At 58.0% G+C, this 21718-nt stretch overlaps 1 protein-coding gene across 2 annotated transcripts in view; it reads left to right on the top strand.

The window, feature by feature from the left end:
- FOXN1 (forkhead box N1) overlaps window positions 1-19826 on the top strand; it is a 29148-nt gene extending 9322 nt beyond the window's left edge. Inside the window, exons 2-9 of one of the 2 annotated variants that reach the window (XM_012740700.2) lie at window positions 4496-4632; window positions 5060-5524; window positions 8118-8228; window positions 10033-10163; window positions 12183-12279; window positions 15597-15804; window positions 15951-16442; window positions 18044-19826. In XM_012740700.2, coding sequence (XP_012596154.1) covers window positions 4510-4632; window positions 5060-5524; window positions 8118-8228; window positions 10033-10163; window positions 12183-12279; window positions 15597-15804; window positions 15951-16442; window positions 18044-18363 — 1947 coding nt within the window. In that variant the 5' untranslated portion in view covers window positions 4496-4509 and the 3' untranslated portion in view covers window positions 18364-19826. Of the gene's footprint in view, window positions 1-4480; window positions 4633-5059; window positions 5525-8117; window positions 8229-10032; window positions 10164-12182; window positions 12280-15596; window positions 15805-15950; window positions 16443-18043 lie in introns of those variants that run through there. The other variant, XM_075993941.1, reaches the window with a different exon arrangement.
- The last annotated feature ends 1892 nt before the right edge of the window (window positions 19827-21718 follow it).

Here is a 21718-nt window from a genome sequence, read left to right as displayed (position 1 = left end):
GCACTCTGGGAGGCTGAGAGGGCCGGATCCTTCAAGATCAGGAGTTTGTAACCAGCCTGAGCAAGAGCAAGACCTCCATCTCTACTAAAAATAGAAAGAAATTAATTGGCCAACTAAAAATATATAGAAAAAATTAGCTGGGCATGGTGGCACATGCCTGTAGTCCCAGCTACTTGGGAGGCTGAGGCAGGAGGATTGCTTGAGCCCAGGAGTTTGAGGTTGCTGTGAGCAAGGCTGACGCCATGGTACTCTAGCCCGGGCAACAGAGTGAGACTCTGTTTCAAAAAAAAAAAAACAAGGACTGAGTCTGATTTGTAGTATTTGTTTATTTCCATGGGCAAATACTCCCACCATGGCCGATCAAGGCCAATTTCACTGGATGGGAAGCTGGGAAGAAATGGGCGCAACGGGCTTGCACCAGCCCATACCAGCTGGCTGCAGCACACCACTGCCCGTGCCCTCTGGGCAAAGTGAGGATGAAGTGAGATAACAGATAGGAAAGTGCGGAGGAAGAGGCAGAGTGCTCTGTGGGTGTGGAGCTGTGATGAGGGTCATCCTTACTGGTGAAGGGCCCCAGGGCATGGTCCACCATGGACAGCCCCAGCCTCCAGCCCAGGAAGGGGACAGGTTGTGTGTCATGCTGAGTGCAGGGCCGTGAGAGTGACCTGGGGTTGCTCCTGGGATCTGAGACTGGGTGCCCCATGGGGGTTCTCTGATATTTGCACACACATCTCACTGTGCTCCCCGAAACTGAAACAGCCAGGATGGAGGTTCGACTTCTGTGAGAGATTCCTTCTGAATGCAGATGCCAGCTGCAGGACTCAGGCCATCTGGGAGGCCTCCTGAGGGATGATCCAAAGCAACAGAGTCACCCCCACCCCCTTCCATTTGAATCCCTGGGAGTTTCTGCAGGCACTGGCTCTACCACAGGGGCATGGCTGCAATGACCTCTGACGCCAGAGAGTCTAGAGGAGGGAAGTTTAGCCTCTGCCAATGGGGGAGGGTGACGTCAGGGAGATGGAGGTGGGAGGCAGGAAAGGGCAGGAAAGAAGTGTTCCCTCCGCTCTCCCTGCCCCCACCCCTAGAACTCATGCCTTAAATTAACTCTGTCCCACTGCTAATTATTAATAATAGCTATCATTTATTGAGCATGTACTATGTGTTAAGCTATTTACAAGCAATATTTCATCTAATCCTCCGGAGAGGTGTGTATTATTAGCCCTATTTTACAGACAAGGAAACTGAGGCCCAGGGAAGGAAGTTAAGCAACTTGCCCAACCACAGCTACTGGGATTAAAACCCAGTCCTGACCCCAGATCATGCAATTTCAGGAGCTCTGCCGGCTACTCCAGGGAGGGGTCAGGGCCAAGGCAGCTGCATCCCTCACTCCACAGAGAGCCCGTCCGCATGCTGGATGGGAGCCCCCCCATAGACACCAATCAGAAGCCCTTTCCCAGCCCCTGAGGCAGGAGGGCCCTTTCGAATGCAATTGATGGAAGGCCCCCTCTTTCCTGGACTGTATAGTTTTAGGAAAGTCACTTAACCTCATCTCTGGGCCTCATTTATAGAACAGAAATTTAGCTGAAGCCCCCAAGGGTCACCAAATTGGGAGTCATCACTTTAAAAATCTGCCCAGAGGAAACCCTGGACTGAGGACCACTCAGGGACTTCTACATCCTGAATGCAAATTAAGGCGTGGGCCTCTGAACTCTGCGGTAACTTCCTAGTTTCCAATACTGTCCCTGGGGGCTTGGAGGAGATGGGGTGGTGGTTTAGCCAAGCCGAGGCTGTGAACCGAAGCCTCGGTCAAGGGCTCGGGCAGGCAGGAACTCGGCCAGGGCTACAGATAAGGTCCCAGTGAATAGGGAATAGCTACCAGAATCGTTCTGGGCAGGCCGGACTTCAAGAGGAGGTGCAGGCCAGAGCTGGGTCTCAGGGAGGCCTCCCCAGATTCACATCTGCAAAGGAGCAGGGCTGGGGTCTGACACTCCTGAGGCCTGGCTGAGTGAAGGCCAGACAGCAGGCAGGGCTGTCAAAGCCTCTGCCACCTGGGGATGGGTCATCAGCCAGTCTCTGCAGGGCCGCCAAGCCTGGAGCAGCGAGACCATCAGGGAAAACGGTAGAGGCCCTTGTGCCCAGCTGCATTTGGCCAGCAGAGACCAGATGTATGACATGTGTCCCTGAGTATTTTCTACGTGCCTGCACCTAATACACATCTTCTCCCTTAATGCTCATGATGATCCTGTGAGGTGGGTCCCTGTGCCCATTTCTCAGATGCGGAAAGTGAGGCACAGAGAATGACTCCTTTTGTTCAAAATCACACAGCCAGAAAGTGACCAAGGCTGGGGCTCAAGTGCAGGTCTTCCCAAGTCCAAACCCTCGCTCTTAGCCACCAGGCGACCCCACCTCCAGAGAGGGGAGTGGCCACCCTCCTACCAGGCTACAAATCCTGAGATCTGAGGGGAGGAAGAGCCCGCAGCCCTGCATCTGGAGCAGCTGGAGAACGCCTTGGGAAGGCACCAAGCCCACTGCACACCTCCTGGGAAGGCAGCTCTGGGCCGGGGCAAGGTGTGGCAGGCAGGCCCGAGCTGTCCAGGGAGCAGGGGCCAGGCCGGGGCAGTCATGCGGAGCCGGAGATGGGCTGCCCCGCACCTCGGGCCCCATGCCCCAGCCCTTGTGGTGTCCAGTTACGGCCAGCTCGGCGCTTCCCGGTCACGCCACATTTAGCATTGCCGAGTGAGCAGGCACCGGGACACTGAGAGGGGCGGTGGGGACTCTTGAAGGGGCGGGATAGCCTCCCACCAGCCCCCGGCCTGGACTTCAGCTACCGGCCCCCTGCCACTGATCCCCCGTGGGACTCTGGGCAAAGTCTCTTCCCTCCTTGCCCCTTTAACCCTCTGTTAAATGAGGTGTGTTGATGGTTTATTCAGCAAAGATGTGCCAACCCCAGCCGGGCACCGCGGAGCCAATGAGGCGGCCCCTCCCTCCCAGCGCGCCTCGGAATGGCACTGCTGCCCTGCTCTGGCTCTAGGAGGGCTTGGGAAGAAGGGGCAAGTGTAAACCTCATGCTTTTCTTGCTGCCTGCCTTCCTGCCTATCCCACCCTGACTCTGACTCCGACTCCCACCGGATGAAGAAACCGTATGTGGAGCGCAGACTCTAGAGTCAAACCAAAGTTCCAATCCTGACTCTGTCAGGGGTTAGCTGTGTGACTTGGGTAACTCTCTGAGCCTCAGTTTCTTTATCTGGACGGTGGAGTTAGTAATGTACCTTCCTCACAGGCTTGTTCTGATAAATCAGTGAGAAAATCGTCCGAATCTACACAGTGGCCGGCCCAGAGCTGCCCCTCAGCAAATGGTGGCTTTTAGCCGAGACCAGGTGGGCAAGGAGGCGCCTCTCTTTGCAGGTGGTGAGGGAAGGAAAGAGCTGGGGTAATAGCAGTAAGAGTCGCCCTAATAGTGACAGTCACAATGAGAACTGGCATTTAGTGAGCGCCGACTACACGAGAGGCGGCACCGTGCTACATTCTCTCAGCGCCTGGCACCCTCTGATGCTCAGGGCACCCGGTGAGGCAGGCCCCTCGCTCCCCTGTTTCGTGGCCCCTGGTGCCGAAGTGCAGAGACTTTGCCGACGCAGCTGGTGAAGGGCCGAGCCCCAGGTCCTCTTAACCACTCCACCGTGCTGGGGACAGAGTTCTGTGATTCCAGAAGCTCTGAGCAGAGAAAGCCCTCAGACCTCATCTAGTCCAAGCCCCTAGTTTTTCAGGGAGAAAACTAAACCTCAGAAAGGGCAGCGGGCCGCACAAAGTCACAGGTAAGAGAGAGGGTCTGTAGGACACAGGTGGCACACAGCACTTGCCGGATATTCCAGTGTGGGCTGGCGGCGTCCCCAGTGCCTGCCAGGCTCACGGGGCCACCTGGCAACCAGGACGCTTTGAGTCCTCAATTGTACGCTGTGGTCACACCAGCCAGGCTAAGGATCTGAGGGTCACATCACAGGCTATCCTGAGGGCCGGGTCACCTGCATGGTGGGGGTTGCTGCAACCCCAAATCTGGGCTGGACCCATCCCCAGGTTCCCCTCCCCTCAGGACCACTGCATGGAGACTTCTGTCTCCAATGTCACTTAGCTTGGCCCTCCACGGTAGACACAGGAGACAGATCTTGAGGAGCCGGAGGCAGGGTCTTGCTGGAAACCGGTGTCTGACTGGTTCAGTCTCTGGAGCTGCAGAGCCCAAGAACAGCCAGGCCTCCTCCTCTGAGGACCCCTACCTGGCTCGAGTCACTCTCTTTCCATGGTGTCCCCTCTCTCTGTCCTTCTCATTATCTGTTTCCTTCTGTTTCTCTCTATGTCTCTGTCTCTGTCTCTCCCTCTCATCAGGGGTGGGCTGGAGGCAGGGTCCCAGCCCAGGGACAGGGTGGGGGTCGGGGTGGTGGCCCTGAGGTCGGTCAGCCCTGGACGCTGGTCCTCACTCTCACCGCAGACGGCTTTCTCCAAGGCCAGGACCGGGTGATGGTGTCGCTACTCCCACCGCAGTCTGACGTCACTCTGCCAGGCCCCCCCAGACTGGAGGGTGAGCGCCAAGGGGACCTCATGCAGGCGCCAGGCCTCCCAGGCTCCCCTGCCCCACAGAGCGTAAGTACTTGGCATTGAGGCCCGGGCTCAGGCCACGGTCTCAGGGCTGCACAGGCAGCAGGTAGACCAGTCACCCACACCCCCCAGGGACCTCCCAGGGTCTGTCTTGTCCCTTCTACCAGCAAATGAGTACTCCATGACCCCAGGTCCAGAGTGTCCAGATGGAGGCTCTGCTCATCTCTTCAGACTGGGGCTTTCCCCGGGGCCGGGCTGTGGGCCCATCAGACTTGGGGTGCCCCAGGTTAAGGGGCAGTATTGCCTTCATCAGATTGGGGCTCCCGAGGGCAGCTCATACCTTCTCCATCATCTGGGGGCTCCTCAGAGCTCAGGCATAGACTCCTTCACCTAAGCACTGGGTAGGGTCCTGGCAGATCCCCAGGCCGGGTCCAGCCCCCACTCACAGGCCCTCTACCCTCTGTCTACCCAGAAGCACGCCGGCTTCAGCTGCTCATCGTTTGTGCCCGACGGCCCTCCAGAGAGGACCCCGTCACTGCCTCCACACAGCCCCAGCATTGCATCACCAGGCCCTGAGCAAGTTCAGGGTCACTGCCCCGCTGGCCCCAGCCTGGGCCCCTTTCAGCTCTCGCCCTCGGACAAGTACCCTGGCTTCGGCTTTGAGGAGGGCTCAGCGAGCAGCCCCGGGCGCTTCCTCAAGGGCGGCCACGTGCCCTTCCACCCGTACAAGCGCCATTTCCACGAGGACGTCTTCCCCGAGGCCCAGACCGCCCTGGCCCTCGATGGACACTCCTTTAAGACCCCGGGGGTGCTGGAGGCCTTCGAGGAGATCCCCGTGGATGTGGGCGAGGCTGAGGCCTTCCTGCCGGGTTTCCCAGCAGAGGCCTGGTGCAACGGGCTCGCCTACCCCAGCCAGGAGCACGGCCCCCAAGTCCTGGTGAGTACCACGGCCAGAGGGCACCACCTCCGACCTGGCCAGGTTCCTGACAGCCTAGAAAGAGTCCTGTGAGACCAAACTCCGCCTTCCCTTCTCAGACCTTGCCACTCAAGATCAGGGTGCACCAGGAGAGCGGCAAGCTCAGAGAGCTGGGGCCTCCAGGTCGGCTGGGGAGGGGGTGCTGGCCTGGCCCAACATGGAGGGGACAGTGGGGGAGGCAGCTGAGGCTGAGGAAGTTGGTGGCTTCCCACAGGCTCCTGAGTCAAGAGTCCAGCGTGTGACTTTGCTCTGTTTGACTAAGGGTCAGGAATCCCCAGCTAGAGCCCATATGCAAATGCGAGAAGAAAGACACATTCCAGAGGCCAAGAGAAAGGATTTGGGGAGGAGCCACAGAGCACAATTTGTCCCTCTCCATCCTCAGTGTACCGAGTTGAGAGAGGACTTACGTCTTCTCCAGGGGTCCTTCCCGGCCCCATTCTTTGCCCAGGGTGGGGCCTGGTGTATCGATAGAGAGACCTTGAGGCCAGGTGCGGTGGTTCACACCTTTAATCCTAGCACTCTGAGAGGCCAAGGCAGGCGGATCGTTTGAGCTCAGGAGTTCGAGACCAGCCTGAGCAAGAGTGAGACCCCCGTCTCTGCTAAAAATAGAAAGAAATTGGCCAACTAAAAATATCTAGAACAAATTAGCCGGGCATGGTGGCGCATGCCTGTAGTCCCAGCTACTCAAGAGGCTGAGGCAGGAAGATTGCTTGAGCCCAGGAGACTGAGGTTGCTGTGAGCTAGGCTGACGCCACGGCACTAACTCTAGTCTGGGCAACAGAGTGAGACTCTGTCTCAAAAGAAAAAAAGAAAAAAAACCTCAAAAGCACCTTGGCAGGTAAATATGTCCCTCCGCAGCTGGACCTCTAAGGTGTGTGACCTTGGGCTCATCTAACCTCTCTGAGCCTCGTTGGCAAAGTAAGGTGAACACTACCTAGCAACAACAGGATTGTTGCTTTGGCAAGAGGGGGGCTAACGGAGCTTGCTCCCCACTCCCAGCTCGCGTTCGGAGGTCCCTGAGGCAGTGACTGAGCGGGCTCATCCAGATGCCCACCAGCCCTTCTCACCTCTTGCTGACAAACAGGTCCCCATTCCAGCCCCAAACCACCCCACAAAGGCCTGTTTCCCAGGCTTGAAAGGGGCAGGTGTGGCCAGGACAGGACCTTATTCTGGTTCTGGAACCCTTTGACAACTCCTTCTCAGGCCCCGTGGGCACGACAGCAGCCCGCAGTGAGGACACCATCATCTCAGCCACTGCCCCCAAATGTCCACTCAACAGCTCCCGATCATTCTGCCAGGTGCTTTCTTTCCAGTGCCCCATTTAATCCTCTCGACAACCCTCTAGAGCGTTCCTACTCTCCCCATTTTGCAGATGAGGAAACTGAGGTTCATGAGGCCAAGTGACTTGCCCAAGGTGTCTCGCAGCCTGTACGTGGGAGGCCGGGACTGGGCCCACACTCTCACCCTCCCTCACAATGGAGAAGAGATCCAGAGACACACGGCTATCTGGCCAACTTGCTGGGTGACCTTGGGCACATCACTTCCCCTCTTTGGGCTCAGCCCCATCATCTGTCAAATGAAGGGGTTGGACACGAGTGCTCTTGGCCCTTCCGGGCCTGGGATTCTGTGATTATGGCAATCTCTGCATCAGCAACCCCAGGGCACACCCAGAAAGAGGTCATGGCTTATTTGCCCCTCTGGGCCCAGATGCTGGTTTCCTAAGGCCCCGGGTAACCCCAGGAAGAGTGGGCCACCTCCCCCTGGGCTTGTCCACCTTCCGGGGTCTAGCTGAACACGCTCCTGTCCCTACTCAGGGGAGAGCTCCATGCTAGGGCCTGGGGAGAGCCCCACTGGGGCTATCACGCATGGGAAGCCAGAGTCCGGTCACCACTGGCAGGCGCCTGTGCCCAGCATGAGAGAATACACAGGCTCACGCAGACCAGCAACCAGGCAGACTCCCAGTACAAGGAACAAAAGCTCTGAGTTGGCAATGGCCAGGAGAGAGAGCCCCTCCGAGAGCCTGCGGGAGCTTTCTGGGGCTTTACGACAGAGGAGGTAGCAGGGACTAAGGGGTCACAGCTGGATCAGCCACAGGCAGTGGGTGCTCTCCGTGCTCCCCTCACCACGGCTCTTCCATAGGGATTGTGGGGCTGCCACCTTTTCCAGCTGTCCTTTGAGGACCTGCCCTGAGAGGCTGGGGCCCCGAGCCAGGGGAGTGGGGTCAGGCACTGCACCCTTGTGCCCTTCCAGCAGATCCCTGGCCCCACCCCAGCCTCAGTGCCACCGTTGACGATTCTCCCGCACTTCCCGGGACCACCCAGCCTCGGCCTCTCACCTGCAATGAAGAAAGCTGTCGGTTCCGGCCCCAGCGCCACCACTAAATTGCTGAGTTCTAGTGGGAAAATTCCTGTCTTTCTCTGTTCTCCGTTTTTGTCCAGAAATAAGCTTTTGGGGAAGCAGCGTGGAGGTTGCTTTTGTGTAAGATTCAGGACATGGGAAAGAGACAGGGAGAGAAATAAGGCCCAACCTGGTCATCTGCTTTCTCTTCCAGCAGGGGTCAGAGGTCAAAGTCAAGCCCCCAGCTTTGGAGAGTGGCCCTGGGATGTACTGCTACCAGCCGCCCTTGCAGCACATGTACTGCCCCTCCCAGCCCCCCTTCCATCAGGTGGGTCTGAAGAAAGTGGGCAAGTGGGCGTGCTTCCTGGTCACAGGCTAGCGTGTATGTATGCGTGTGTGTGTGTGTGTGTGTGTGTGTGCATGCTCGCACAAATGTGCACCTGCGTGGGCAGGTGAAGGCAACAAGGCCTGAACCTCAAGGCCAGGCCAACCTGGGTGGGGGCGGTGGCTACTGGGGAGGGAAGCAACTGCCCTTCTCTAGGGGTGGGCCTGCCTGAGTCCCTGGCAGGGCCTGAGAGGTCTCGGATTCGAGAGTGGAGCTGAGATTCAGGCAGGACCACGGTGTAAACCAAAACGGGACGGAGGAGAGGAGGCACCCCAGACAGGCAGAGAGGCAGAGATAAGAGGAGCATGTGGTGTGAAACACAAGGCCGAGCAGGGCAGGGAACGAGGACTCCCATCTAAGTCAGCCACTGTCTTGCTCTGTGATCTTGGCCTCAACCCTCCCCCTGTAGCGGAGAGAGGCTGGGCACCCAGTGTGGGGTTGGGGGCCTTCCCACCTAGAGGGCTCCAAGTTCCCATCATCTTTGGCCCTTTCCCCCACCCCAGCTTCAGCTCCTCCCAAACTTACAGGATGCCAAGTAGTCATCCCACACTGGCACGGGACGGAGGATTTTTAAAAGAGAAAGGAAAGAGCCCCAGAGGAGCCAGGCAGCTCCCAGGAGTCACTGGGCAAGACAGAGCAAGTGGCTGCCCAGCGCCCAGCTCCATCCACCTGCAGCCTGGCACTGAGACAGGCCCTGCCTGTGGAGCAGGTTCTACTCCCAGCTCTTTGGCACTGGCCCTGATCTTGGCCAAGACCGGGCGGCAGGCCGGGAGGGGGGGGTAGTTGTCAGACTGCCTGCTTTGTGGGGGAGAGAAAGAGTTGGAGGGAAGCAAAGGAACCACATGAGGGCACATCCTCCCTGCCCTAAGGGCCCTCGCTGGAATGGCCTAAGCTATGCTGGGGCTCACAGTCTGACCCAGGGTAGGGGATGTCCCCAGGCAGCCTGCCCATCAGGGACTGAGCCACAGCAGGATAAGGGGCCACCAGACCTTAAATGGCCTCGCCATGCCTGGCCCTGCTTTGATGCCCTCTGCTGTCCACACCCCCTCTTGAACAAGATGGCCGCACCCAGGGCTTTATGGAGCCTGGAGAGAGGGTGACTCAGGCTCTAAGTGTCTCTCAGGTGACCTGGAAAGAGCACTTCAGCCTGGAGCGGCTGGGGGAGTCAGAGTCTCCTAGCCCCTGCCCCCATAAAACACCATCCCTGGCACCGCAGCCACTCCCTGCACCATAAAACCTCCTCCTCCCCCCACCTGCCCACCACCATGACCGGCCCTTTCAAAGAGCCATTGAAACTCGTAAAAGGTGGCAGTGCCCAGCAAACACCCAGGTTGGACATCCCGCTTCCGGCCCAGCCGCCCCAGGAGATGCGAGGGAGGCCTGGAGCGCCTGCCTGGAAGGGGGCAGGGCAGGGGGCTGCCCCGTATCCCCTCACACTCTCCAGCCCAGGCAGGCTCCTTCCGTCACCATGGCAACCAGAGCACCTAAAGGGCTGGGGGAAGGAGCTGAAGGAAGGGGGCTTAGAGGACTCTGAGATCCCGAATTCCAGAAAGCGGATCTCCTCATAGGCCTGCACCACCGGCTGCCCCTTCAGATAGCTCTGCCATAGGGGTGGCGGAGCCCAGGACCAGGGAGAGGAGAATCTGGCCTCAGCTCCTTCTCTGGATGTATGCGAATGCGGGAGGGGGAGGCCTCCTTGGAAAGGCTGAGAACCGTGGGGATCACTGTGCCCCTTTGACCTCTACAGTACTCGCCAGGTGGCGGCAGCTACCCTGTGCCCTACCTGGGCACCTCACACTATCCGTACCAGCGGATCGCACCCCAGGCCAGCACCGATGGGCACCAGCCTCTCTTCCCAAAACCCATCTACTCCTACAGGTACGTCTCCCAGCTCTCCTGGGGCGGAAGGAGGACCCCTGGGGAAACTGAGGGATGGAATCCTCTGGGTATGAGGGCAAGTGCAGGTGGTGGAAGTCATGCCCAGTGGGCTTCCAGAGGGTGCTGAGGAGAGGGTTCCTGCACGGAGGCCAGGGGACGACTGGACCGCCCCTGGCCTTTTGTCCAACCCTGGGGAGTTATGTGTGTGGCTGACTCAGCAGATGGCGGTGTCCTGGCGGTGAGCGTGCTGAGCCCTAACCGGGGCCCAGGGCCTGGGGCTGACAGTCTAGGGGGGATGCTCCCTATCTCCCCCCTCCCTCCCCAGACACAGAGAGAAGCCCTACCTCAAAGTCCTACTGGAGGCCAGGCAGCTCGGTGGGTGGTGGCTCACGCCAATAATCCTAGCTCTCTGGGAGGCCGAGGCAGGCGGATTGCTCGAGGTCAGGAGTTCAAAACCAGCCTGAGCAAGAGGGAGACCCCGTCTCTACTGTAAATAGAAAGAAATTAATTGACCAACTAAAATATATATAGAAAAAATTAGCCGGGCATGGTGGCGCATGCCTGTAGTCCCAGCTACTTGGGGAGGCTGAGGCAGGAGGATCGCTTGAGCCCAGGAGTTTGAGGTTGCTGTGAGCTAGGCTGACGCCACGGCACTCACTCTAGCCTGGGCAACAGAGTGAGACTCTGTCTCAAAAAAAAAAAAAAAAAAAAAAAAGTCCTACTGGAAATATAAATGAGGCACGAGGCCTGCAGACGTGACTCGGTTATGCACCAGCTGCCAGATCTGGTGGCACTTCTGTGGTGCTGGGGTCTTAAGTGCCAGCAGAGCCAGCCTGTCCGGGAGACGCTTCCGTTTGCCCCTTCACTCATCCCACCAAGTGACACTTGACCTAATGTGTGCGAGGCCCCATGAGGGGTCAGGTCATCAGCTAGTGTGAGCTTGGGGAAAGAGGGGGAACTCACACGTCAGCCAGGAGCATAGAGAAGGGGTTTGTGAAAGGCGAGAGAAGGGGTTTGTGAAAGGCGGGGTCATGCACAGAAGGGAGCACATGCAGGCCTCGGAGTCCGGCAGAACTGGGTTCAGGACTGGGCTCTGGAATTTACTAGCTGTGAAACCTCAGACAAGTTGCTTAATCTCTCTAAGCCACTGTTTTATTCCTCTTCAAAAAAAAAAAAAAAGTCAGGTTGGGGGGGCAGCAATTCAGGCTGTTGGAAGGATTAAGTAAGAGAATGTAGGTGCCACACCCAGCACATTTTAGGGGCTCAAGAAACCTTAGTTCCTTGGCCAGGCACGGTGGCTCACACCTGTAATCCTAGCACTCTGGGAGGCCAAGACGGGAAGATCTCTTGAGGCCAGAAGTTCGAGACCAGCCTGAGCAAGAGTGAGATCCCGTCTCTACTAAAAATGGAAAAAATTAGCCAGGCATGGTGGCACATGCCTGTAGTCCCAGCTCCTGGGGAGGCTGAGGCAGGAGGATCGCTTGAGCCCAGGAGTTTGAGGTTGCTGTGAGCTAGGCTGACACACGGTACTCTAGCCCAGCCAACACAGCAAGACTCTGTTTCAAAAAGAAAAGAAAAAAAAAAAAAGAAACCTTAGTTCCCTCCCTACTATCCAACATTCATACAATTGGCTGAGGACTGACTGGTGACGGCAGCTTCTGTTTAATGAGTACCTTTTGTATGCTAGGCATCCTCTTTAATCCTCAACTCTGAGCTAGCTATTGCTTTCTTCACAAAGATGAAGTAACTGAGGCTCAGAGAGGTTAAGGCATTTGCCCAAGGTCACACAGCTAGTGGGTGGCCAAGCCAGATGGCCACCCAGGTTTCTCAGATTCCACAAGACCCTGGTATGCCTGTAACTCCTGATATCAGCACACACATCAGTGTACACTTTCTCATCCCCTCTCTTTCCAACCTTTCAACTCCAACGTCACAGAGCCTCTCACCGGGGTGGGGGGCTCTGGGTGGGCTCAGGACTGGTCAGAGGTTCAGCCTCTCAGGAGCTTTCTCTGTCTTCAGCATCCTCATCTTCATGGCCCTTAAGAACAGCAAAACTGGGAGCCTTCCTGTCAGCGAGATCTATAATTTTATGACGGAGCACTTCCCTTACTTCAAGGTAAGCCCAGGTCCACCCCCTAAGTCCCCCCAAGCCAGGCCACTCTGAGGCCAGAGGATTCAGCCCAGAGGTGGGGGAAGAAGCAGAATGAAAGCCATAGAGGGTTTGTCTCCCACTACACACACTGTCCCTCGTCCCCACCTCACAAGGACCGAGTTCCTAAAGAAGGGGCTCCACGTGGGGAACAGAGAGCTCAAGCTGCTTATCCAAGGTCACACAGCAGGCTGGAGGCAGACCTGCTGGAGGAAGGCGGACACGTCAGTCCTGCCAGCTCTCAGCAAGCATTCACCTACCCCAAGTGGGGAGGGGAAAATTGGGGAAGAAATGAGAGACAGTCCCCATTATACCCCCAGGATGCTGTGGGGCTGGGGCTGTAGGCAGGAGCTGGGGGTGCTGGGGCCGAAGAACCCGTTGCCTTGCAAGGTGAGATTAGGATCTGCCTCTGTGGGCGGCAGGCTCAGATGCAGCTCTGCCAGAAAGCGGGGTGTGGGCTTCATGGTCTTTGAGTGTCCCAGGAAGCTGGCTGGCTCACCCTACTCTCCCCCACCCCTTGGGAAGAATCTAGTAACTACGTTCTAGTTCCTGTCATCTTCCCTCACTTCAAGGTACAAAAGGGGCTTCCGGGCACCCTACCCAACTCCCTCCCTAGAGGCAAGACAGGTGCTCTTCTCCCCAGATGGGCAAACACATCAGAGAGAGTGGTCCATCTGCCCAAGGTCACAGAGCAGGTGGGATCAGTTACTGAGTCGAGCTGTTCGGCTGCACGCACCACCCACTTTCCCTGGCTGCATGTCCTACAGACCCTCCAGCATAAACCCCTTCCCCTGGGGTGGGGTGGTGGAGACAGGAGCTCGTGTGAGCTCCTTCTGCAAGACCTGCACCCTGGTGAACACGATTTCATCCTCTACCCGGCAGAGGACGGGAGCTGAGACCCAGGTAGTCCAGAACTCAGCTCCACCTGCCACTGGGTGGAGGTTCCCAGCCCTGCCATCTAGCCATCTTCCCAATCGTGCTGCCCGGGGATCACTTGAGGCTGATGTTCAAACAAGTTCACACTTGCTGAGCTGCCATCAGATGGGGAGGGGGCAAGATGGCCAGAGTCTGGCCAGGAATGGGAAAGTATATTGATGCATCAGAGTTCTGGAAGGGATAGGAGGAGATAGGAGAGTTGTCTCTGGGATTCGAGAAGCATCCTGGCCTGTATCCGACACTGCCCCATACCCCAGCAGGTTAGAGGGCCGAAGTCTTCCCAACCCCTGCAGCTTTTGGGGGGTCTTCCCAGGCTTCATACAGGCCCTGCCCTACTCCTCTCAGCTTCTCTCCCTGCCGACTGCAGACTGGCTCCAGCCCCTCCCTGCATCTCACCTTCCTGGCTTAATTATTTTTCCTGGGAGCCGTGTAATCCTTGTTTTATGGGACTGAGGAGTGAAGAGGTCTAACAGCTTTTTTAAGGGTTCTAGTTGTTGTTCTTAGCCAGTTGCATCACTCCCTCGCTCCCCAGTTTACATTTGATTTCAGAGAGAAAGCATCTCACTAGGTGGTGATGCAGGCCCTGTGGGGTGATCTGGGCAGGGCTTTTGGCGAGAGGGCAGAGTTGTAGTCTGGGCTCTGTCACTGCAGCCCTGTGTTTTCTAGGGCTAGACCCTTTCTTCTCCGGACTTCAGTCTCCTAGTCTGTAAAATGGTCATGTTGGACCAGTTGGCACATAGATTCCTTCCAACTCGACAGCTTCCCTCTGACCCACCTAAGGAATAAGCTCAGAGGTCTCCTGCTGCTCCATCTCTCAGTCCCCATTTGACGGTCATTTTTCTGGGCAAGGACAGAGTGGACCCTGGGGTGGGCAGCACTCATACCGCAGGCAGCCGATGTGGGCGTCCTGTAGCCCCATGAGTCAGGGACGTGGGACCAGAGAAGTGTCCAACTGCCGGACATAATTGTTAGTGCTGACCATCCCTTTTTCAAACAGGAAGTGGCTGGGGTGGGGGCTGCCCTGGCATCCCGAAGTCACAGATTTATAGGGTCATAAAAGGCCCCAGTGCCCATTAACTCTGCCCATGGGGCGACATAGCCTTGACTCCTAGTGGGGGCTGTCGTGGGAGTCAAAGGTCAATCCCCAGGTGGCTGGCCTGGTGGCTCAAAAATCCTCTCTGGTGACCCTGGAAGCCTTGGTGGTCATCTCAGCCAGCCCCCAGCCCCAGGCCAGCTGTCCCCAAGAAAGGCTGAAGCAGCTCCTGCCAGCACCTTGGAGTGACGCTGGCATCGGGGCCCGGTTCTGCTGGGCGTGATTCAGCGCGGCTGCTCCCTGGGGCGAGTGAGCAGGGGAGCAGGGAGTGGCTGCCCCTCATTAAGCAGAAACTTCGGGCTGAAAGGGAGAGGGACCAGGAATGAGGGCGAAGGAGCCCCACCGCCCGAGCGGGTGCCCTCCCCCCGTCAGCCCACGCTGGGCTCAGGGTTGTCTCAGAGCCCGGAACAGCCTTGGAGGTGGGCGGGCGGGGGGGCCCACTGGCACCCCCCACCTCCGCCTCTCACCCAACTGAGTCAGCCTAATGGTTTTTACAACCCTCCCTGGGCACAATTACTGCACTGGTGGCATGACCGGGCCTCCTAATGGGTGTTTATTCTGTTGGCACGAGCACCCCCCGCCTGAAGGCTGGCCTCTTCACCAGGGCACGTCCCCCGGGCACACTCATGTGAACACTCACGCCCACACACTCATACGATCATGGACACCCACACACACACCCGGAGAGACCTTCTCACACGCAGCCGTCCTCACCGCCCTCACGCTCAGGAATTCCCAGACCCCCTCCCAGGAGACGGCGATCGCACAGGAAGGAGCACTGTGTGTGCACACGCTCATACACACGGCCCCTCTCGACACCACAACCCAGACGGACACGCAAACCTGTGCACCATGTGCGCGCACACGCACACCTGCCAGCCTCGCCCATCTCTCTGTCCTCCCAAGCTTGCCCCAGAGGGGATGAGGCAGACCCAGGAGAGGAACATTCCGTAGCCCCTCCTAACTCCCCAGAGCTGGCACAGGAGACCTGGGAACAGTCAGTTCCTTTCCGCAGAGGGGTCCCCGCACAGGCCTGAAGACCCAGTGGGGAGTGGTCCGACTTCAGACGGGGGGTGGGGGGGACAGGAGGAAGACAGATTTTAGATGAAAATATCTTGTGGTCAAGGTTCCTGCTCACCCCCACCATGGAAGGGCCCAGAGGGGACAAAGGAAGGAATGTTCTAGGGCCCAGACCTGGAGCCAGCCCTGGCTGCTTGACCTCAGCCTGAATTCTCGCCTTGCTCTGCCCTGGCAGACGGCACCCGATGGCTGGAAGAATTCCGTCCGCCACAACCTATCCCTCAACAAGTGCTTCGAGAAGGTAGAGAACAAATCGGGAAGTTCCTCTCGCAAGGGCTGCCTGTGGGCCCTCAACCCCGCCAAGATCGACAAGATGCAGGAGGAGCTGCAGAAGTGGAAGAGGAAAGATCCCATTGCCGTGCGCAAAAGCATGGCCAAGCCAGGTGAGGCCGGCCGGGCTGCGAGAGAGAGGGCCCTGGGTACCCAGGAGCCTAAAAAAGAGGAAGAATGGGTGAGTGAGGAGAGCGAGGCCGGGAGGGCTGTGGAGGAGGGAGGTCTCACGGTGTTCCTTCTCTCTTGGGCCTTTCAGAAGAGCTGGACAGCCTCATTGGAGACAAGAGGGAGAAGCTGGGCTCCCCGCTGCTGGGCTGTCCGCCCCCTGGGCTGGCAGGCTCAGGCTCCATCCGGCCCCTGGCACCCCCAGCTGGGCTCTCCCAGCCGCTGCACTCCCTCCATCCAGCTCCAGGCCCCATGCCTGGCAAGAACCCCCTGCAGGACCTACTGGGGGGGCACGCACCGTCCTGCTATGGGCAGACATACCCGCACCTCTCATCGGGCCTGACCCCTCCTGGACCCCCGCAGCCGTTGTTCCCACAGTCAGACGGGCACCTGGAGCTTCGAGCCCAGCCAGGCACCCCCCAGGACTCACCTCTGCCTGCCCACACCCCACCCAGCCATGGTGCCAAGCTGCTGGCTGAGCCTTCCCCAGCCAGGACCGTGCACGACACCCTCCTACCGGATGGAGACCTCGCTACCGACCTGGATGCCATCAACCCCTCTCTCACCGACTTTGACTTCCAGGGTGAGCCAGGGGTGGGAAAAGGGAGGTGGGACTGGATTAGAGAGGGGCACCTGGCCGTGTGGCCCATTCCCTCTGAGTGTCCGAGCTGCAGCCTGTGAGCTGCTGGGTTTCTGGTCAACTGAAGCAGAGAAGGCCTGAGCCGGCAGGGGTGTCAAGCTTCCCACTCTCTCCCTGCCATCCAGAGCATGGGGCAAAGAGGAATGTCCTGGTGTCCTGAACATGTCACAGCTGACCCCATCATCAAAACGCCCTCAGCTCTGCATAGGCCAGAAAGGGCTCAATGTTCTATTCCATACCCAATCGTGAGTGCTCGGTAGTTCAGAACATTCCCAGAAGCATTTGCATTTTGTCAGAGTTCATCTCTTAAAGCAGAAGGAGAGAGAACCTCCCCCTGGAGGAATGTAAGGCCTAGAGCTGGGCAAGTCCTGGGGAGATTTGAGAACAGAAGTCCCACACCATCTTGCCTGTCCCATGTCTGCATGTGGCCAAGTCCCCCCCACACTCCCACCTAAATTTCAGTGCACCCCCAGGCACTGGTACTGACCACAGGAGGTTTGGAGGAGGAGATGACCAGGCCTCCACCCCGCTGTGTGCACCTCCACAAGCAGGTGAGGCAGCCTGTCCCCAGAGGGCTCCCAATCTGATGAGGACACAACCCAGGTCTTGGGAAGCTATTATTAGAAAAGCACACATAGAATCTCAGCACCATCCGGCAGTGGGGAGCAGGGCTCACGTGGCCTCGGAGGCAGCTGCAGACGTGTGGGGCAAAATAAGCATTTACCCGAACCCCTACTAAATTTCAGGCATCATGCTAGTTGCTTCACGTGTGCTCTCTCACAGGGCCTGGAGGATAGGCGGGATTATTATTAAACCCATTGCACGGAAGCACACAGATGTTTAGTAACTTACTCAAGGTCATGTAGAAGGAGAGAGCATTCGGATTGGAACCCAAGCAGTCAAATCCAATCCAGGGTTTAGCCAGGCCCTCTTCCTCCAGACCTTGCAGCCTGACACCCTGGGCAGGAGCTCCAGGTCCTGGCCTGCCATGATGCAGGCCACACAGCACAGAGAGGGACCCGGTGGCAGCACTGTTTGCTCCCCAGAGTCAGGTGTGTTTCCTGGCTCTGCTCCCGCCCCCAGGCCCTGCTGTGGAGCCATGGCCATCCTCCTCATCAGGTCTCGCAGTGCCTTGTGGGCAGATCCTTGGTGCGGGCGGCAGATCTACCTTCCTTGGAGCCTGGGCAGGAGCCAGAGTGAGGAGTTCCTGGGGGTCCCCCAGGCTAAGTGCACAGCATTTTCATCAACGCTTCCAGCAGGCAGTTCTCAAGTCCGTGACGTGCCCCAATGCCCCCTGCCAAAAGAGCCAGAGTTCATCTAAGTCTATGGCTTTCAGACCTTACTATATGGGAGGAGGAATCTGAGGCTCAGAGAGGTTCAGCAACTGCCAGGGGTCACACAGCTAGTGCCAAGATCTGTTCCCGCTCCATGTGCCCCTGATCCTGCTCTCTGCAGCATATGAGGGCCCTGGGGAGGAGGGTGGGCAGAGCTCCTGCGGTGCCTCCAGTGACACCCGTTCCTTCCTTCCCTACTCCCCCAACTAGGAAACCTGTGGGAGCAACTGAAGGATGACAGCTTGGCCCTCGACCCCCTGGTACTGGTGACCTCGTCTCCCACATCATCTTCAATGCCACCACCCCCGCCACCACCCCACTGCTTCCCCCCCGGGCCCTGTCTGGCAGAGACAGGCAGTGGGGCAGGCGACTTGGCACCCCCAGGCAGTGGGGGCTCTGGGGCACTGGGTGACTTGCACCTCACCACCCTCTACTCGGCCTTCATGGAGCTGGAGCCCACGCCCCCCACGGCCCCCGCTGGCCCCTCCGTGTACCTCAGCCCCAGCTCCAAGCCCATGGCCCTGGCATGAGCTATTCCAGCCTCAGCTCCAGCCTGTGCCTGGTCGGGACATCCCGGCTGGTCGCCCACCTCGGGCTCACCTTAAAGGTCAAGGAAGGAAAACACGACCTGTCCCCTAGGCTGCTAAGCCAACATGTTTGTCAGCTGGCAGCTGGGGGTACAGAAGACACCACCCGGGATGCTGCCCCTCACACATTTCTGCTGCCTGGTGGTCCAGCTCCTGACTCAGGGCCCCCGAAGAGCAAGTGTCCGGGCAAGAAGAAAGTGCGCTCTCGCCCCGCACTTAAGCCCTTGCGCGCTCGTGCACACACAGTTATTCAGACATACGGCTCACCGCGTACCTTACACCCAGAGGAACGAATACTGCATCACAGACAGCCTGACTTTGTTTCCGGAGTGGCTGATAGCTTACCAAAAGCTCAGGGCCCGAGCCAGGCCAAAGACACCCCTTCCCCCAGCCCCCCACCCCCAGCCCTGGACCCCCTTCTGACATCCATGTGCTCTGCAGGCCTGGCCCCCTGCAGTCATGTTCTTTCCCGGAAGCCCCCTGTATTTATTCTCCCACCTTCACCTCAACAGCCCAGCAAGGAGGAGGAGCTAGGGTGCTTCTCCCCACATTGTCTGGGGACCCCCCAGGGGGGCTCCCACTTCGCAGCTCCCACTCTGCCAGGTTCTACCCATCCTCCATGCATGCTCCATCCGGCCTCCCCCAGGGTGACATGCAGGAGGGGCGAATTCACCCCGGGACCAAACTGAGCCCAATTCCGACAGTGTTTGGAAAAGCCCTTGCCCTCGGAAACTTGAACGTGTCTTCTTCTCCCGGTCCCGGCTGCAGGAAGGGTCCCCTCCCAGTCACCACCATCTCACTCCTTCTCTGGAAAGAAAAGTTCATATAGTTTAGGTCCCAGCTTACTACAGACAGTCCCTGATTTAGGATGGTTCCATTTAACACTTTTTCGACTTCTTGATGGTTCGAAAGGAATACACACTCAGTACGTTCCTCAGCTTAGCTTGGGGTTATGTTTGATAAACCCATCGTCAATTGAAAATACTGTAAGTAAAAAACATAGTTTCTACTTACGATATTTCCAGATGCAGTGGATTTATCCCGATGCAGACCCATCGTAAGTTGAGAATCCATAGTTACTTCCAACAGTCTCAGGCAGCCTGGGCATTGAGGGAGGGATAGCCAGGCATGGGGTGGCAGGGAGCACCCACGCCCCTCTCTTTGACTGCTTGGCGGACCCAGGACACCCAGGAAGCACGAGGGATGCCCCTGGAGCCGAGGGGTGTGGGCCAGGTGCCCACCATGAGCCCACCCCCACCAAGGGGAGCCTCAGCCCACCCCAGGCCTGGGGGTAACAAAAACCTCCGGAGGTTGGCCCGAGCTCACATGAGGCACAAGCAGATCCCTCAATGGTCTGCCAGTGTCCCCTGTCCTGGAACAATAAAGCAAGTGCCATGTGGTCTCACCACCGAGCCTTCATTTCCAGACCTCCCCTCCCTGGGAAGAAAAGCCAGGCCACACTGATGGCAGATGCCCTGGGCCTGTGATGTCACTCCCACCCCCAGCTGGAACTGTGACGTTTCCAAATCCAAAGAGTGAGGCACCTAGGAGGACTTCCTGACCAGGCTGGGCAGGCTGAGGGGCAGGTGGCAGGGCCTCTTCCCAGGAGAACTTCCCAATAGGTACGAGGAAGAGGCTGCCCTGCTCATGGGAAGGGGGGGTGCCTTCCCCCCACACCTCTTCCTGCTGAGATCTGCCCCTCCCTGCTTGCACCCTCCAATCTCCTCACGCATGAAAGGGTCACTGCCCCATCCAGGCTGTGCCTTCCTGTCCTCTATATGGCCCTGGCTGGGAGAGATGCCAAGCATTTGGGGTTCCACAGGTGACAAGATGGAGCACAGCCTGGTGCTATGTGTGCTGCTGGCCCTGGAGGGTGGCCCTGGAGGGTCAGGGCTCACTGAGTGCCCCTTCAGATCCGGCCCCCAGGTGCCACATCCAGCTGAGCTGCTGTCACCAGAGGGTGGCCTGAGAGGCAGCCCGGCAGCTCTGCCTCAAGAGAGGTGGGGCAGATGTGGGAGCCAGAAGCAGGTACTGAACCTCAGGTCTCAGAACAGCCACAGGTGGGGCCTCTGCTTAGAAAGTTCTTCTAGGGGCCAGGCCTGGGGGCCAGCCAACACCTACCTCTGAGACAGTAGCGCTATATAAGGTCCCATAACAGAACCCACCTACCTCAGCGCCTCCCTGCCAGAGGCTCTAAGGCTGGGTCCAGGGCGGGAGGGCTGGCGTGGGCTAAGGAGTGGGAGAAGGCATGGCCAGTGGGTGCACCCAAAAGGAAGACCACCTGCCCCAGCCTGGGCCCGGCTGTCTAGGAAGGGGGTGAAGGCTCTCTGCCGAGCCCTCAGGTGACGTTGCACCCCAGTTCTGTCCAACCCTGAGCCTGCACCTTGACCCCCAGGCCCCTAAGGACAGGGCACATGTTTTCTGGGAGAACTTTCCAGGGACCCACTTGCTTGCCACAGACCCTGGTAGCTCAGACAAACATGCCCTGTGCCCCCAGCCGAGCAGAGGACGTCTCCAAGGGGCCTCAATCGGACCTGTCCTGTGGGCCCACACAGCACCCCTGTGAGTGACCAGGCCCCCAGCGCAAGTAGGCAGGTGGCAAGCACATAGATGTTGCATCTAAGGGTGTGCGTGTGTGTGTTTGTTTGTAACCAGACTTTTTAAACTGGGCGTAAGCGCCACCTGGAAATGAGCCCCACACTCCTGCTCATGTGCTGCCCCCTGCTGGACACTCCACACCAGGCACTTGGCCCACATCTTAGGGTGAGCAGCAATCTGAATGGATGCAGAGTCCAGGGGTCCCTTGTTTGGGGGGAATCAACCCTTTTGTTCAGGGATTCTACATGTGAGGATTCTCATGCTGTTTGGAATTCACATGTCCAGGAACTTGGATAAAAAATAATTACATCTTCAGGCAAGGCACTGTGGCTCACGCCTGTAATCCTAGCACTCTGGGAGGCTCAGGCGGGTGGATTGCTCAAGGTCAGGAGTTCGAAACCAGCCTCAGCAAGAGTGAGACGCCCCCCCCCCATCTCTACTAAAAATAGAAAGGAATTAATTGGCCAACTAAAAATATGTAGAATAAATTAGCTGGGCATGGTGGCGCATGCCTGTAGTCCCAGCTACTTGAAAGGCTGAGGCAGAAGGATTGCTCGAGCCCAGAAGTTTGAGGTTGCTGTGAGCTAGGCTGATACCACAGCACTCTAGCCCAGGCAACAGACTGAGACTCTGTCTCAATAATAATAATAATAATAATGTCTTCATTTTTACTCATCTCCACCTGAACAAAATTTAGCAT

This window comes from Microcebus murinus, chromosome 18 (genome assembly GCF_040939455.1).
Source record: "Microcebus murinus isolate Inina chromosome 18, M.murinus_Inina_mat1.0, whole genome shotgun sequence".
NCBI classification, from domain to species: Eukaryota; Metazoa; Chordata; class Mammalia; order Primates; family Cheirogaleidae; genus Microcebus; species Microcebus murinus.
This window is presented reverse-complemented; position numbering and strand designations above follow the sequence as displayed.